Source organism: Perca flavescens, chromosome 1 (genome assembly GCF_004354835.1).
Source record: "Perca flavescens isolate YP-PL-M2 chromosome 1, PFLA_1.0, whole genome shotgun sequence".
NCBI classification, from domain to species: Eukaryota; Metazoa; Chordata; class Actinopteri; order Perciformes; family Percidae; genus Perca; species Perca flavescens.
Genome location: NC_041331.1, coordinates 30,335,709 through 30,354,120, shown reverse-complemented (window position 1 = coordinate 30,354,120; position 18,412 = coordinate 30,335,709). Strand labels below are relative to the sequence as shown.

The 18,412-nt window shown below is 40.3% G+C and overlaps 1 protein-coding gene across 2 annotated transcripts; it reads left to right on the top strand.

Moving 5' to 3' along the window:
• The first annotated feature begins 6,074 nt into the window (after positions 1–6,074).
• zdhhc7 (zDHHC palmitoyltransferase 7) lies at positions 6,075–18,412 on the top strand. 2 transcript variants are annotated; one of them, XM_028580774.1, is made up of 9 exons: positions 6,075–6,257; positions 7,545–7,643; positions 8,080–8,414; positions 11,513–11,863; positions 13,046–13,170; positions 13,334–13,430; positions 13,976–14,057; positions 14,487–14,617; positions 15,023–18,412. In XM_028580774.1, the coding sequence occupies exons 4-9, from the start codon at positions 11,519–11,521 to the stop codon at positions 15,203–15,205; spliced, it is 963 nt and encodes a 320-aa protein (XP_028436575.1). In that variant the 5' UTR covers positions 6,075–6,257; positions 7,545–7,643; positions 8,080–8,414; positions 11,513–11,518; the 3' UTR covers positions 15,206–18,412. The 2 variants fall into 2 exon arrangements, with proteins under 2 accessions (XP_028436575.1, XP_028436569.1); XM_028580768.1 differs by lacking the exon at positions 8,080–8,414.

Below are 18,412 nucleotides of genomic sequence, written 5' to 3'. Positions count from 1 at the left end.
GGAAAAGGATTAGCACTCTGCGTAGCCCTAATCTGACATGATCACGGAAAGCTAACTTGATGTCTTGTTAAAAAACCCTTAAAAGCCAAAGATTACTTGGGCCTCAGATTTAGATCTGGAAGCACGTTGCCGCTTGTTTTAAGTGGTTTGGGATGGCAGGGTTAGCAGAGGGGCGGGCGGATGAGAGAGCCCAGAGATGGAGGCTGTTTGTGGAAGTATGAGGAAGATTCATTCAGTTAGAAACAGGCACAGCACCGAGGGGCGAGGGAAAGAGAGGGAGACAGGGAGAGGGAGAACCAGAGAAAAAGGAAGTCTATTTTTGTTGAATTATAAATGGACCTCTCCACTATGTGGTCTCTTACACGGCACAGCATGCAGCAGCAGGGTGAACCGTGAATCAGGCCTCAAATCCACCAAGGTCCAGAATTAGGAGGATCTCCACTCAACCATGATTTACACACAGCCACACGCATGCATGCACACACACACACACACACACACACACTTCCTATAAAAGGAAAGCTAAGGTTACAGTACCTTAAAAGCCCTCATATAAGCTTTGTATTGATTTTAGCAAATGTGATGCGGCACTCAGGAAGGGTGGTGTGTGTGTGTGTGTGTGTGTGTGTGTGTGTGTGTGTGTGTGTGTGTGTGTGTGTGTGTGTGTGTGTGTGTGTGTGTGTGTGTGTGTGTGTGTGAGAGATGTTTCTAAGAACCAGAATTATTTAACTTTTTGGTAAAAACGCTTATTCACTTTCTAGCAGAGTTAGATGGGAAGCTTGATACCACTCTCATATCTGTTTAAAAAATATACAGCTACAGCTTGCAGCCTGCTAGCTTAGCATGACTATTTCTTGGCTCTCAGCAGTTGCCAGGCAACCAGCAGATTGAAAGTGTTTGGTAGATAACTCCCTGTAAAACAGAGAATTGTTGCTTGCTGTTTCTGGACCTTGTGCTAAGCTATGCTAACTGGCTACTGGCTGTAGCCTGTATATTTAATGGGCAGACATGAGAGTGGCATCAATCTTCTCATCAAACTCTCCGCCAGAATGTGTATAAGAGTATTTCCCATAATGTCAAACTTTTCCTATGACATTCTCTTCCAGTCTGAGACATGGCACGGCCTGGCCACTGAGTAGTGTTTTAGCTATATTTCTTTAACCAGGGGTTGTAATGAATGGGCTGGAACTAAAGCAAAAATGCCATTTTTTTAGTAGAGTAGAATGGAATAAGGCTCACCTTCCATGCTAAACTGAGGTGAGCCAAAAGGATCCACGTCATCTGCTGGGTCAAGGCTTAGCTCTTATCTTATCACATCGAGGTAGCAAACCTGAGGGATGTTTGGCGACAGGGAAAGTGACATGTTTGTTGAATAATGTCAGCACAACAAGCTAAGATGCACACCATTTACTTTGAATGCTGCAGGTTTGAATCAGATTTCATACAAGCCACTTTCTATCGCTTGTTAGTCTCTACCTAGTAGTCTCTAGAAACATGTTAAACAACACAGTCTGCCACTTGTCATCCTCTGGTATATGTGTGTGTGTGTGTGTGTGTGTGTGTGTGTGTGTGTGTGTGTGTGTGTGTGTGTGTGTGTGTGTGTGTGTGTGTGTGTGTGTGTGTGTGTGTGTGTGTGTGTGTGTGTGTGTGTGTGTGTGTGTGTGTGTGTGTCAAGGAGGCACTTGTTTGTCTGTTGGCTCCTCTCGCCAAAGCCTTAATGTAGTCCATTGTACCAGTCCCTTCCCGGAAGAAATAATAAGCAGATTCAAAAGACATTCAACTCCACCACAACAACACACTACAGGAGCTTTCTGTAGTTAATAAAAGAGCTACATTTGTGACCTTCTTGAGCTGTTATCTGTTATAAATTTGCAGTGGTGGAAGAAGTGGAAGAACAGCCTGCCTGAGGAACTGAGAGTTGCAGAGAGTATTGATATTTTTAAAGGCAAACTTAAAACCTACCTTTTTAGCCATGCCTTTTATTAAACAAGTTATGTGTACTTGTGGTCTATTTTAGTTGTAATAAATAATTGTAATAGTTGTTTATTCTAGTTATCTATATATCTGTATTTTATGTTTATATTTTAACATTTTACAGTTCATGTACTTATTAGCTATTGTTCAGAGCTTTTATTTTATTTCTTTATTTATATATTTAAGTTTTTTCTTTTGGTGTCTTGCCTCTGGTGTTTCCTCACATATAATGGCGTTTCCCGAGTTGGTTCAGCTTGTTCCTGTTTTGAATGACATAATCTCTGTCAATTTAGGGGTGGTTGGGTGGGTGGGTGAATGGAGCCGGGAGGGGCAATTGTATGTGTGTGCGTGTGTGTGTGTTTGTGTGTGTGTGTGTGTGTGTGTGTGTGTGTGTGTGTGTGTGTGTGTGTGTGTGTGTGTGTGTGTGTGTGTGTGTGTGCTACATTTTTATGTATGAAAAGTCTGATTGATTCATTGATTAAAGTGTTCAGATCCTTTACTTACGTAAAAATACTAATACCACTCTGTTACAAGTAAAAGTCCTGCGTTGAAAAGTATCATCAGGAAAATGTACTTAAAATTAAAATCCTAAGATTTTTGGAAACTGGAAACGATCACAAGAATTCTGTCCATCAACTAAATGTTTAATCGGCATATCATTTCAGCTGGACTTGTGGGCCTATATATTGTTGGGTAGTTTAACTTATAATAAAACATTGAATTTTATAAACCATATGTATTGTATTTTGTGTGCAAAAATCTTGATTTGTAAAGTAACTAGTAACTACAGCTGTCAGATTAATGTAGTGGAGTGAAAAGTACAATATTTCCCTCTGAAATGTAATGTAGTAGTAGTATAAAGTGTCATGGAAAGAAAAGACTCAAGTAAAGTACAGGTACCTCAAATTTGTACTTAAGTACAGTTCTTGAAAAAAATGTACTTAGTTACATTCCACCACTGCTTATTTGTATAGCTCATTGTACTCCATTGCACTGTGCTACTGCATGTGCACGCTGCAACTAAACATACAAGCAGAGCTGATGGCCTGGAGGACAGTAGGCCTCGGCCCTTGTCTGTTTTTGCGCTTGTGGTTTTAGAAAGGCAAACAGATTGCCCTACTCAGAAAATCCCCTCTTAAAGGCTTCTAGGAGGATTTGTGTGGGCGAGGGGAAGGTGGATCTGACAGAGATAAGCCTGCAAGGTTAGAGGCCATTCTATCACGGCCCGGGTCTGTGCCATTCCTCATGCCACTGAGGACAACACTCCCAGCGGTAAAGACTTTGATACTTCTGAACTGATTTATCGTCAGTCTGTCTTAAGGAGAGTTTGCATAAATACATTTTTCTTGGATATTTCCAGCATAGACAGATGGCAGTGTACAGTACAGTCACCCCAGCGCGGTCTGCTGTGTGGACTATAAATGAGCAGAGTTAGTTAGTAAATACTATATAGGCTAATGTAATGCCTTTGCAAATAGATAGAAGAAGAAGACAAAGAATCGTCTCCATCCTCAATTTCTTAAGTGAATCATGATTAAATTGACCATATTAATGGTTTCACCTAAAGGTTCCCCAAACCTAATTCAGGGTATGGTCAAATATCATGTTCATATCATAGAATAGGCTTTCTAATCTATCATCTATTCAACACATTTGTTCTAATTTAATGGGAGCTTTTTTAAGATATCAAGTTGTATTTTTCCATATACAGTAATACTGTAAATACCTCCATGTAGCATCCTATGATTGCATACACCCATCAAACATTGCACCCAACTGTAGCTATATGCTAATTTCTCTTTTTCTCTTTCTCTCTGCCACAGATAAATGAATGTGAGCTAGGGGTGTTTAATTCAAAAACATCAGAGCAGTTCCTCTTGAGGTGTCTCTCTCTTTTAAAATTCACAAAGACTTTTCTGCTTTCTTTTTTGATTTTTTACAAGACATTTCCCCTGAAAATCTCAATAGGTCTTCACACGCTGGCATCTCTCAGTGTAGCTCAGGTCTGGTACCTTTGTCTTGTAGCATACAATATATTTGGTCTTTGAAGGTGAATATGTGCCAGCAGTGTAGTTTTGATCTATCATTTAATGTATAGAATTTTACTTCCTCATAGAAATATGAAGCAATTAAATCCAGTAATCCTCAATTCCTCTCTAGTACCAAGGCAACGGATGTAGTGCACACAAGATGCCTCTCTATGCTTCGAAGTACTACAATGGTCACAGTTCTTTGCAATGGCAATGGTACACATAAAAATGGCTGCCGCTCTGCCAAAATTAGATTAGATTAGAATGCATTATATCAAAATGAAGTAGTTTGATGAGATGTTAGAGGTTATGCTAACAAATTCTTTAAACACCCATAACATGTTATTCTGGAGACAGCCAAGAAGTGAGGCTCCAGATTCCAGTGATAATCACTTTTTGCCTGTGTTCTTGCTTTGTCATTCTCCAAATGTATTTTTCCCTCTCATCCTCTCTGATGTAAGCAAAGCCCCACATCTTCTGCTCCCCTTTGATTCCAGCAGCAACACACACACACACACACACACACACACACACACACACACACACACACACACACACACACACACACACACACACACAGGGGGACCAGCTACAGTTACATCACACACTCGCTCCAAACCACTCTGCTCTCCACTCCACTTTGCTTCACATCATTTCGCTCCTAAAGCCAGCATGTCAACAGAGGGTGGGGGGGTGGATGGCGCCAAAATAATAATAATACACATAGGAACCCAAGGCTCCCAGTGGGAGATTTTGTTTGTTACATGAGCACTTAGCATTCATTATTTAATTGGAAGACTCCTAATTACATCAAGAGTTCAAATCAAATTCCCCTCCTTGTCTTTTAGTGCTGATCCCTTTAATGCATATGCTGGTATGTACATCCAAGTAGGAGATGTTTTTTGGGGAATGTATCCGGTGAGGGAGAGCCTTTAGGAGAATGCAGATAACATTTTACATGTAGCCATTGCGACTGCTCGTTTGTCAGTCAGATGCTCATCTAGCTATAATGGAGAGAGTGAGAAAAGCAGTTCTGGAAATGGAAAAGGCTTCAGTCCCCTGATTCAGCCTTTAAGCTGCTTTAGAGGATTGCTGGGTATTTTTTCCCTCCCTCCTTTTAAAACAGACAGCTGATATTGGCTCTGAACCAGAACAGGAGAGGGCTGAAGCTCTGAGTTTTCACTGCGCAGCTGCACACACAGGGCATAGAAGGGCCAAGCTGCTTTGTCTTGGCTTTATAGTTCACTCTTGAGAGACACGTGACAGCAGAGAGTGCAGCCAGGAAGGTCCTGCTGCTCCCTGGTGGAGACAAGCTAAATATTTCACTCAGTGAGACCATGTTTTTCTTCAGCTGTCAATCCCAAAAATACTTCTTGTGACATCAACGACTAGAACAGAAGTGTGACATGCATGAAAGTATAAGAGAGCAGAGTAACAGTTTTCTGCTTTGCTGAACTACTTTTGCATGGATTTTGATCAAGGTTCAAGGTTATGGTCACTGTACAAATGTCAAGAGGATTCAGTGAGTTTGTTCTTTTGAGAGAGACTGGGTTCAGACCAGGCAAACCAGATAGCCTAGCCCAGAGTGATAGAGAAAGACTGGCCTAGGCCTACTGTAAAATATGCATCCATTTTCTATTGTGGTCAAGGTTGGGGCGCCAGAGCAGTTCAAGTGCAGGTGGATTTGAAAAGTATCCACTTGATGTTCACTGGGAAGGTAAAGGCTGAGGAACATAACAAAGTACTTTTACTTTTACTATTACAAACATATCATCATCATCATCATCATCATCATCATCATCATCATCATCATCTTAATCATGATAGTTTAAACTGCTGTATTTCAACGCAGTATAGTTTCTCAAAGTTTACTTGAGAGTGTCAAGTAGGCTAAACTGTACCTACTTGACAGTTGACAGTACTGTACTGTCACTGTATTTAGCTAATAGCACCCGGTAGTGGAAAACTGAGATTATCGCAGTTTTGTAGTTGCAATTCTGTCACAATCCACGAGGTGAGGCTATTTAAGAAAATATTATTTCGCCGGACATATGCGAACAGTTACGGAGAAACCCGAGGCGAACCCCGGAAGCTCGGTCGTTACCTTGCTGGTGGTCACTGTCAGTCAGTCCGTTAGAGCAATGTGTTGCTGCTGCTGTAGGTACGGCTTCGTTGGAACTGAAGTTTAGCTCAAACGGGACTTCAAGATGTATTAAGACGGCATTGCCAACGAAATAAATTAGGAATATTAAGGTATGCCATTTAGCTGTCACTCGGGAGGCTCTGCTTTTGCACCCGTTGCTCGCATACAGTGTTAGCATGCTAACGTTAGCTGTGTTAGCTTGTGTTGGTGGCTAGTTAGCAAGTGAGATTTACCATGCAGTCCGGATGAATGTGTCTAGCTAGCTAGCAAGTGTGTGTGTGTGTGTGTGTGTGTGTGTGTGTGTGTGTGTGTGTGTGTGTGTGTGTGTGTGTGTGTGTGTGTGTGTGTGTGTGTGTGTGTGTGTGTGTGTGTGTGTGTGTGTGTGTGTGTGTGTGTGTGTGTGTGTGTGTGTGTGTGTGTGTGTGTGTGTGTGTGAGTGAGTGAGTGTCGGTCAGTCAGTCAGTCAGTCAGTCACGACCTTTGCATTTATTATTGCAGCAGAGATGTGATGAAGGGCTCTAAGTTCAGTCACACCTCACTTGTGACTAATGTGTTGAGGTGCTTCAGTCTGTGGTCTGAACGCCTGGATGTGGTCGATAGTGATTGTCGGTAACTTGCATATCAATAACCGCTGCATGTCAGTATTACCAGTGTGGTTTGGACAGAGACCTAAGCTATTGAGATGGTCAAAACACCATAGACAGGATATTTTTTTTCACACTAGAGTCACGTCAGTAGAAAGAAATCTGCGGTTAGTTCACAGACTATTAGCAGAAAGTACTTGCAGTGTCACCACACTGCAATGAATAGCTATCGTGATGGGTGTGTTTCCTGGGAGTAAAAAAGGAACACTTGCAAAATCCTGGACACCACACAGACCCATTCAGTTGGGGAGGAAGAAATCATTGTACAAACGTGTGACAATGTGTGGCTGTAAATGTTTCTAAATTCAGTTGCCAGTTTATTAGGTATGCCTAATACAGTCTAATACAACATCCCTGTAATACATCCTTCCTTCATGGAGGTTATAATGTTAAGTTTTTGTTAAAACTGTTTGAAAGAGGTATGGTCATTATGGAGGCTGTACTTTGCGGTGCTGTTGAACTGTATGGCATTTTATTGAGAGGTCTTTCTAACATTTGGTCTACACTATCTATCTATCTATCTATCTATCTATCTATCTATATATATATATATATATATATATATATATATATATATATATATATATATATAGTTAAAACAAAACATAATACCATAACCTAAGTTAGTAGGCTACATTGAGTTTAGCTTTGCATATATAATAAACAAGTAAACTGGCAGCTGAGTGTTTTTATATTATTCATTTTGATTCGAATATTAAACACATTTTGTGTGTGTTTGTGTGTCTTTTTCAGGTCTCAGCCTACATGCCAGCCTACATACGTACTTCATCCTGAATGCTGGTCCAGGACGTACACACCACAGCATGTTATTGTGAGGAGAGAACATATTAGGTAGGTTGCCCCACATTTTTCTCAATTTACATGTCTTTTGTTTCACAGAGCCGAATGAGTAACAAGGGCAAACGGAGCAAAGCAGCTAACCTCATGTCATTTGTTTATCTCTTATACAAAAGCCGAAAGAGTGGCATTTCTAAGCAGTAGACTATTACTAAACTGTCTGTACCGGAGAACATTGGCCTGAAAAGTCATTTGCAGCCTGTAATGTTATTGGCCCTTATGTTCTCATTTTTTTTTTTTTAGTAGTGTCAACATTCTCACCATGGGGTGGTTTTATTTTTGGTTCTCACTGTTTTCAGTAGGATTGACATTAGGTTGGCCATTAAGCTGTTTAGCAATTTGGAAATGTGACAGTGAAACATCAAATTGAAACCCATGTCTGTCAAGAATAATTTTGGTTATTGTTTCATCTAATTTTCTTTGACCGTAGACGCCAGCCCTTGCTCTGACTTTGTGTGTGATGACTCTGCAACAGAGTGACCCTGCAAAGTGATCTGAGCAGGATGACACAGAGGTTACTGCTGGTTGTGTAGGTCAGAGAGAAGAGAAGAAGAGTGATAAGGAGAGGGGAGAGATGGGGGACTAGTGGCTCTTGTGCTGTGCCCTCTGACTAGGAAGGGCAGACAGCTGGACAACCAGCTGGTGTGGCTTTAATGGACCTCCCTTTCATTGACCACAGAAAAATCAATACACCTTGAACTGGGCAAGAGCGGTTTTTGCCCTATTAAGGACAACAGAAAAACAGTATGCTGCTGGTAATGCACGGTAAACAACATTGTTTGTATTTGAATTCACTTGTTAATTTAATTTTTAATTTATACTGTTTATTGATCCCCAGTGGGGAAATTACAATTTACACTCTGTTAATAGACAGAGGCACATTTTGGCAGGCACTCATCATGCTTCCACAAATAGTAATATTTCTTGACATTTCTTTAGCATTTTTTTTTTTTTTTTTGTCAAGTTTTCACAGACCGGGCATGACGGGAAAGGGTTTCGTTGTAGAACTTAAGTTGTCCAAAAATGTCTGCTGGCATTGCTAGCATTTTCTCTCAGTATCTATGGTTACAAACTTCCACTCAAAGCTGTGGTAGGCACTTTTTGGCATCGTTGGGCAAAAATTCCATAATCCTTTAGCAAACTGTAATTCAAGTGTTCTGTAAAACTAGACTCTGCACCTCCTCTTGGCTTTGTTTCCAGGTTTTAGATAATCTAGCCATCACAGGAGAATTTGGTCAATCACAGTTCATTCCAGAGAGAGAGCGAGAGCGCGCCTTCCTATTGGCTGTTCTGCACTTGCATTGCCCGTGCGACAGAGATGGGAGAAGGAGAGCTGCACTCTACTTTTTTTTGCATTTTACCCACTGCAGCTTTAACTTCAAAACTTTAACTGGCAAAGTGAGACTACAACGTATTAAACATGCGTGGATCGGCCCTGATCCCAATCTCATATATATATATATATATATATATATATATATATATATATATATATATATATATATATATATATATGCAGAAAACCACTGTTAGCATGTTTTTGCATTATTATGATGGGGCTGAAATATAGTCTGATGTCATTGAGCCATTATCACAAATATTGAAATTTGAATTAAAAGCCACATAGCGTTTGTACAGTGTAGCCTCCAGTAAGCCATTTAGAAGTCAGTAGCCCATGATTTAAAGTCACTATCAATGATATTTTGGTGTGTCACCAACAACAACAAGCCTATAACCAAACCAATTTAAGTGCTGCTCTAAGATTACTATAACTTAATAACTTGCCTGTCTAGTGCATACAAAGATTTTAATAGCCAGGAGCAGGAGACCCATCAAATATACGGACTCCGAATCACTTGACACCAACCCACAGTTGGGTCCAATCACATAGTGATTCCCATTGAATCACTGTGTGGCCTGAGCTAGACTCCTACTGTAGCTGGATCTCTGTTTTTCTGGCTGTCAGGAAAACGTCTTTGCTGGTGTGGGGTTTCAGCTCTGCAGGCCAAAAACCTTTTATCCCAGTTGGCATTTCCATTTTGCAAGCAATTTCGACGACACCCACTGACATGGAAAGTCTTTGGATGCAAGCAGAAACAAACAGCAGTGTGGGGCTTGGAAGGCCGCCTGGTTGGCTAGTAAGCTAAAGACTGAAAGCTTAGCGCTGCACCACCCATCTCACTGGAAATGTCTCATTTGATTAAAATGCTTAGCAAAAGGAAACAGTCCTTTGCTTCAGAGCATTAAATCAGAGTCTACCAGAACACAGCTTCAACAAATGCAATAAACACCTCTACCTAACAACTTAAGTCAAGCCTGTGGCTAAACACTGACTAAATGATGAGTGACTGGTAAGGTGTAAAAGCATGTTAAACAGGATTCTTCAGTGGATGGCTATTGTCTTTCAGTTGTGTCACTGGCTTTCATCCTGTGTTAGTGCTTATGAGCAAATATGCATTGTCACATTAAATCTGCTGCAATAGAGTAACAGTATAAATCTTTTGCGTTCATTGTATTCAAGTGATTGCGTCTTCAAAATGGAACCAAAGTGATTATCTGGGCAGAGACAGATGCGTGTTTTGGATCTGACCTCTGGCAAATCTAACAGCAAATTGCAATATGAATTTTCTTTTTACACCAAATAAACTAAAATCACGGATTATTAAGTATATATATTTTTTTGTACTGCCAGGTTTAATTGGTGTACTTTGTCTCACTGAAGCTTGCTAGCAGGAGGTAGGCTTAACCGGGTGTACAGATTATTATTATTATTATTATTATTATTATTATTAGCCTGTATTCCTCAGTTGCAGGATCAGTTTCCTAAAGGGATCAGGTCAACCATTGATTTATCTTAAAGCTGCGGACAGAGTCCCTCGGGAAGGTCATGAACGTTCTCTTATGCTCTTGACATAAATACAGAGGAAGAAACTCCAATGACTCATGTCTTTTTGTAATAAAATCTGCATGGCTCAAAGGGCCCTGAACAGTTGGGTCCAAAGTTGACTCACCCTTGTTCATACATTTTCTTTGCCCCTGCTAGTGGCGTGGTTTAAGGATGGTAATGTTAGTTGGTTTTCTGTCCAACACTTTGGTTTGAGCAATGTATGTACAGCTCCTGGCAAAATTTCCATAAATATGAAAAAAGAAAAAATAATATTCAAGGCTCTTATGTGAAGTTTCCTGATTATTTTGGTGACTGTGACCTTTTTACTACAGCTAACCACAGAAAAAAATATTCCCATAGTTTAACTGGGCTTTTCTGAAAGGAAAAGCTCAAGGCTGTTTATTTCATGAAGGAAATGTCACTGTGTCATGATTTAGCCTGCTCTTCGTACTGTAGCCTATAGAATACTGCATTCCAATTTAGTTTTTCTTGGCACTTTTTCAGACAATATTGATGCTGTCTTTTGGCCTTTTTTCAACTGTTTTGGCGCTTTTTTCAACTTATTTCGCTAGCTGAGGAACTTTTTTGCTGAACTTTTTTGGGGCTTTATGAGGCCCAAAATGTGAGAAGACTACAGTATATGAGACATACAAGAATACAGTCAAATATTTGACTTTTTCTCTTAAATAAAAGCATATCAATAAAATCTACATGCCTGGCCCGTGATGGGATTCTCATTTTCCATTATGGCCCTTAGGGAAACTGAGTTTGACACCCCAGCTGTAGTGGTTCTTAGTGTTTTTTAAACAAAATAAACAACAAAACAACTCAATACAGTAAAGTGAGTAAATGTATTTAGTTACTTTCCACCTCTGGAAACGGATATGATATTTGAAATATTTAGGTCAATCATTGGTTAAAAAATAGACAGTAGCCCTAAATTGAATCTTGCTTGAAATATTTCCTCTTCCCCTAGGACAGGATGCAGTCTTCAAACCACCGACTGCGAGATATGGAGCAGCATCACCCGCTGCTGTCGGCAGGTGCAGATGTGGAGACGGGGAGCTTGGCAGCAGGGGTGATGGTTGGTGGTCCCCACGCTGGCCACACCGCAGGGAACCGCACAATGTGGTTCATTCAGGACAGCTGTGGGATGGTGTGTGCAGGCATGACCTGGTTCCTGGTGCTGTATGCTGAGTTCGTAGTGAACTTTGTCATGCTGCTGCCCGGCAAGAACTTCTGGTACTCTCTGCTGAACGGGGCCACCTTCAACTCCCTGGCCGTGCTTGCATTGGCATCACATCTGCGCACCATGTTGACGGACCCGGTAAGGATGTTAAGGGAAGTAAGAGTGGGTAAAGTTGAGGTTGAAGATGTAGAGAGGGTGGGAGGGTTTGAAAGGAAGAGAAAACGCAGTCGATGAGTAAGACAAAGGTTATAATACTATAATAAAAAAAGATACCCTCAATTTGGAGCTTAATTAGGAAGCATCGCCAGTGCCATCACTGATGTAATCTGGGACACTGAGCTGAGGGACAGTGCGTGAGGGATGCTGGATGGGGGAAAACTCCGTAGCACATCCTAGTAAATTTAATTTGCTAATATGAGTATCGTAGTGTTTTTTATTTTTTTGTTTTTGACCAAATGTTCCCAGACAATAAAAGTCCAAGGAACAAAGTCAGGAATTGAATGTTTGCATTTCCATCCCATCGGAACTAAAAAATACTTTATCTCCTCAAAGTTCAATTGACTTGATGTAGTTAGTTCTATTGACAGCTGCTTTTTAATTGGCAATATATCGATATTATATCGATATCGAAATATGAGACTAGATATTGACTTAGATTTGGGATATTGAATGGCTTAGTCTTTTCCTGGTTTTAAAAGCTGCATCAATTATTAGGCCTATATTATTAATGATTTAACATTATATCCCCATTACTGATGATTATTTATCTAAAATATAATTATTTATATCAGATTTTCTCCATTCCATATTGCCCAGCCCTACTTCAGGGGGTTGTAGGTAAAATACTGTTTGTGCTGCTGCTGCATGTTGACTCAGAGAAACAGAGATGCCTGATGACCGCTTCACAGCAGTACAACCTTAACAATTGCTGCTTTAAATGCCCAACGTAGTACACCGAAGTTTGTGCAGCAGTGTGCCAAAAGGTTTAAAATGTAATTGTGCATTTGACTTTAAATGGTAGTTACACCCGATTGTGATTCAATCAGGTAATGGCTATATCGGAAGCTCCCAGACCAAAGAGATTACTTTTGTTGAATGTACCAAACCCTTCATTATGTCGTGCTGAAGAAATTGAGTTAAACATCCAATCTTACTTAACTCCCAAAGATGAGACGGGTAGTTATTGTGTGTACAAGTAGTGGGTGTTTTCACAGGCCTAAAACCGTAACAACAATAGTTAGAATTGCTGCATACACAGAGTTACACAGCTTGACTTCTCTGAGCTATAATGCTTTTATTTGGACATTTGTAACTCCTTAGGGTGCAGTTCCTAAGGGCAACGCAACCAAGGAGTACATGGAGAGCTTACAGCTGAAGCCTGGCGAGGTCATCTACAAGTGTCCGAAGTGCTGCAGCATCAAGCCTGAGAGGGCACACCACTGCAGGTCAGTCTAATTGTTGTGGCCAATTTTACACAGAATTAAATTGTGACATGCTTATTTACCACACTGTGTAGCATCCAAATTGTACTACTACGGTCTGTATTTGCACATTTTGCGTTAGTTTAGCAGTGTGTCATCCTTAACATCTTCTCTCTCCTGCCTGCAGTATTTGTAAAAGATGTATCCGGAAGATGGATCACCACTGTCCCTGGGTCAATAACTGTGTGGGAGAAAAGAATCAGAGATTCTTTGTACTTTTCACTGTAAGTATGGAGTAGTACGCATTATTTTCACAAGGGGTGCGGTAAGGATAGGAAATACATAGTTAATGGTCACGATAATTCCTCTGAATCACTTAATGTTCATTATAATAAATACATTTAAAAAACAAGTTCAGATTTGTCTGGAATCAGCTGAGGTCTACAGTGATGTAGTGCACAACAGACACTTGTTTAGTCTCAACAACATCAGCGCTTTTTTATGGCTTTATATGCTGACTGGAACTTTTTGATGACAGAAACATAAAGCTGTCATTTATGGCTGAGCAGTACAAGGTCACCTGTGAGATGAAATGTTTAGTCTGCGCTCCTCACAGAGAGGTTTATAGTAAAAAAAACTAAAGCAACACAGCACCACACTGTTTTTTCTTTTTTACCTGCAGGTCCAAATATTTTAAAGTGTTATTACAACTGTGAAATGAGCTAGCCTACATTACCACAGTATCTGCATACCAACCTAAGAGTGGAATCTTTTTTGCCTTCTCTTGATAATTTTTTTCACATTACATTCTCTCTTCTTCTTTCTGCAGATGTACATAGCTTTGATTTCTGCCCATGCCCTGGGCCTCAGTGGTATGCACTTCTTCACCTGTATTAAAGTCCAGTGGAACGGTAAGGCCTCTCTGTGTTGCAGCATCGACTATGACGTGTTTGTGTCAAAAATACAAAAACAGAATGTCAGAGAGATGAGTCAGAAATACAGCTATTTATACAAGAAATTGAGACTGCTTATCGAGATGAAGAGCGACAGACGGAGCAGAGTGGTAAAGGGATTGTTATCCTGTAAGAACAGCTGAAAATGAACCAGTAAATAAAGATGGTATTTCATTCTTCGAGCCTCTTCTGCCCTCTACAAAATGATACTCTGACTTAGCAAGGAAATATTTCCAACCCTTATGTTTTCAATGCTAACCGGTGTTTTAGGACATCCAGTCCCATATTAATATATGCATTGTTAATTCAGTCTGTGTTTCATTTGACATCTCAGTTGTTCAGTGCAAAATAAAAACTCCACCTGTCGTCCTGTTCTCCTGTGACCAGAGTGCAGTGACTTCTCTCCAGGGGTGTCTGTACTGCTGCTGATCTTCCTCTGTCTCGAAGCCGTCCTCTTCCTCACCTTTACAGCTGTAATGTTTGGTACGCAGCTCCACTCCATCTGCAATGACGAGACGGTCAGTATCCACTGCACCCCACAAGCTTGGTTCCTCTCAACAAGTTGTGTGTGTGTGTGTGTGTGGCAGCGATGGTCCCTGTAAGATGACAAGGGAACCTTAGTCTTGATAAATACCTTTTGGCTCTTAATATGATATTAGTTACATTTAATACCTTGTTTTTTGTTTTTAAAGTATCAATATTATACCCTACGGTTTTCTCTCAGGTTTGTCCCAATGCTAATATAGATAGATGGATACTTTTTCTTTTTTTTATCCCCGGAGGGAAATTCGCATGTCACAGCCGACAGTACACAAATGGAAAAACACTGAAGAAAGATGTAATGTAATTGTGTGTCTTAACAGGCTAATGAGCCAAAACAAACCGATAACTTAATGAGGGCTCTTTTTATGTATGTCTTGCAGGAGATTGAACGTCTCAAAAATGAGAAGCCCATGTGGGAGCGTCGCATGAGATGGGACGGAATGAGAGCTGTGTTTGGGGGTCCGCCCTCCCTGCAGTGGTGCAATCCATTCACAGGCCTGCGTCTGCGGCGCCTGTTGCTGTTGAGCCATGCTCGCCGCGGCGGGTCTGAGTTTTCTGTCTGAGAGCAGGGCAGACGGATGCAGCTCGCCAACACTTGACCGTCTCTGAAGCAAGATTTCTTGTATGGCCTCCTCGGCGGCGGCTCGGATGGACCTCTGCTCCCTGAGGCTGTCCTTCATGTGTGGGTGACAGGGAGACAGGCTGCTCCAGTGGGACCCCAGTCAATCACAATCACCACTGAAAGTTTGTATTCTCACTCTCACATGCTGATGTAGACCCAGCTCTTTGGTCTGCACGAGTGTGCTGAACAACTGGAATATTGTTTCGAACATGAGCAGACGTTTTGGTTTGTTTGTGTGTTTTTAGGTAAAGCATGCAGTATGTAAACTCAAGTGGGTCTTTTATTCCTCGTAGGTGCTGTTTGAACTCAAATCATGCACCCTCAGTACACAACTACAGCATTTAGTTTATTTTGCTGCACACAAGATTGAAGAATAGCGTTTGAATCTGCAATATATCTCTCATCATCACTGGAGACAGACAAGTGGATCTAAATGGGGGAATGCTTGAAACTGTTCTGTTGGACCCAGACGGGAAGGGAATCACAGTCAAGGACATGCACTACTTACATGGCACTCGAGAGAGAGTCTGGATATGGAGCACAGTGGACATCAGAAGTGGAACTGTGCTGCCTTGATTTGCATGTATAGCAGCTCAATCAGTCAGCGTCTCAGCCAGGAAATGAGGCTTTCACTATCTTCAAATCAGTGAACAGGCTGCTGTGAACACGAGCCTCATTCTTATTCAAGAGGACTGAGTGGTCTTGTTTCCTTCATTGGGCTGGAGTTGTTGATCCTTTAGGTTACTCGGGCCAGTGGAAATTATTTTTGTTTTTTAAATTACTGCTGAAGCTTCTTTACCTTTTCATCAGTGAAAACTCTTCAACATCTGAACATAATGACTTACTGGAGACTACTTCATTTAGATAAATAAAAAAAATCTGCTTTTTTCGTACGTGTCCATAAATCTGCCATTCCACCACTCCTACGTGCTGCTCCATGTTTCATTATCGCTAAACGATCCGTGACCCCCAGACCACTGTTATGTTTTCATAAAGAAGAGATTCAGGTTGAACAACTTTGACTACTGAAAAGACAGAAAGTAATTAAGTGTTTTACTCATTTCCTCTATTTTGGTAAACTGAAGGCTACTTCTGTGTATAGTAGGAATCCATATGCAAGAACACTTGGGTAAGACTTCATAGCATTTAAACTCTGAAAACAACGCTACAAACCCTTGAGACAGAGCCCAGTTTCAGACAAGATGAGACAATTTGAAAAGGAGAACATAAACACTAGCACAACCTCCTTTTGGCTCATTGTGAGCTCACTCTGATCTACAGAGCCAAGCTCTATTGTGCAGCCAGCCTGTAGAATTAAAAAGGAGCTGCTTTGCTGAGGTACCAGGCTCATTATACAAGCTTTAATACTGAACAAAGTCTCTGGGAGCTCAGCCGATGCTTGCGAGACCTTTCCTACTTTACTCCAGAAATGTCAGGCCTGTAACTTCTAGTGGCAGGACAGTAGCAGCTACTTTTTCTAGTGTTATGAGAACACATATCCATGCTTTCTTCTTTTTTTTTATCATTCAGTTAAGTGAATTTATCAGCTTGAAAAATTGTCATTATTGCCATATTTAAGAAAGCGTTTTTCATTTTTACTCTGCATTATTAATGAGCCTGTTTGCACTGGATGAATGTGGCTTTTTGAATCTAGAGGTTCAGTTCATTTGCTGGCATTGTCAAAAAATAATGTAAACTCTAGATTCTCAAAGTCTCAGTTTTATGGTGTGTTGGACAATACACTGCTGTTTGCGATCATCTGTGGTTGTCCGAAGGAACTCCACTGTTTACACTAAATGATATCAGATGCTCTATGGCTTTAATGTTTTTCAGAAACATGCTGTCATTACAATGTAAAACGTATCTATGTTGGGACTAAGGGACACAGCACTGAAACCTAACTCACATCAGGGGATTTTTATTAACGTTGGCCTCTCATTTTATTCTGCTGGACTCAGCTAATCTCAGCAACACTTTTAAGATTAAATGTTGGGACAATATAACTTTCTTATTCATGTCATGCTTTCTCAATATTCAGCGTGGTTCATTCAGCAAGTCCTGTGTCCTAACATGCTCAATGTTCCTTTTCTTTATTTATGATGTGCAAAATGAACACACACAGCATATCTATAAAAATCCTATGCACATAAACGGAATATGGATTGTATAGACGAAGAAAACAACAGGAAATGTCATGCTGTTTAGTGTGGCAGATGCACAAATATGTTGCTCATAAAGCAACAGCTGTTAGTAAAAATAGTTATGCCAATATTGCCAGGTATTGGTGGCAAAATTACATTGAGAGCCAATAGGCGGAATAGTCTAATAAACAAAAAATGTCATTAGACTAGCAGAACTTGAAGTAACAGTGGCAGGACTAATACACTGTTAAACTTGTTGTGGTATTTGTAGGAAGTAACAGGACATCAGAGCTAATTATGGATTGACAAATCTTTTTGTGTTGAATATGTATATTTGATGTTGACTGGTATAATTTGGGTAAGCTTGGTTGATGTATAAGTGTTTCACACTAGGATGGTCCTGTTTAATGGCCAAACTCGAATGCTGGAATCAGAATGTCTTAAATTGAGATTCTGTTACAGGGTATGTAGTTTTACATTCATACTCACCAACAAAATCAATGAATTAAGATTTTAAAGCGTTATACCAGTTTAGTATTTTGTTCCACCTCCTGCTGTATGACTTAAGTTCCCATGTTGACTGTATGTTAATATTATTAGCACACAGTCAACATGGGGAGAGAATTGTTTATGCAAAATTGTGTTAACCAATACAACCATATTCTGTCAATTGTTTTTCCCACACTAGTTTGCAGTTAAAGGGGATTTGCGCAAGAAAATGTTAACCATTTTGTGATGTTTCGTAATGATTCTTAACAGGATGGATGTTTGATCTCAGAATTACCATTAGCATTGCCATTAACAGTTATGAAAGATTTTGTTTAATACTCTCTCTGGGAGAATGTTTCCTCAAGAACAAAAGTCCTTCCGCTTTATTAACAAAGTATAAAGGTTACTATTGACAATATATCAATGGAATGTTCTATTCAAGTTTTTTTAATTAATGTGTCATAATCGTATAATGTCTTATCTTTAATGTCATTCTTTTACATAATAAACTTGATTAA

Bases quoted from the DNA above. Each gene is read 5' to 3' on its own strand.
- zdhhc7 (XM_028580768.1), top strand. From the start codon at position 11,519: ATGCAGTCTTCAAACCACCGACTGCGAGATATGGAGCAGCATCACCCG. The intron at 14,058-14,486 runs GTAAGGCCTCTC...TCCTGTGACCAG, and splicing joins TATTAAAGTCCAGTGGAACG to AGTGCAGTGACTTCTCTCCA. The intron at 14,618-15,022 runs GTCAGTATCCAC...TATGTCTTGCAG, and splicing joins CCATCTGCAATGACGAGACG to GAGATTGAACGTCTCAAAAA.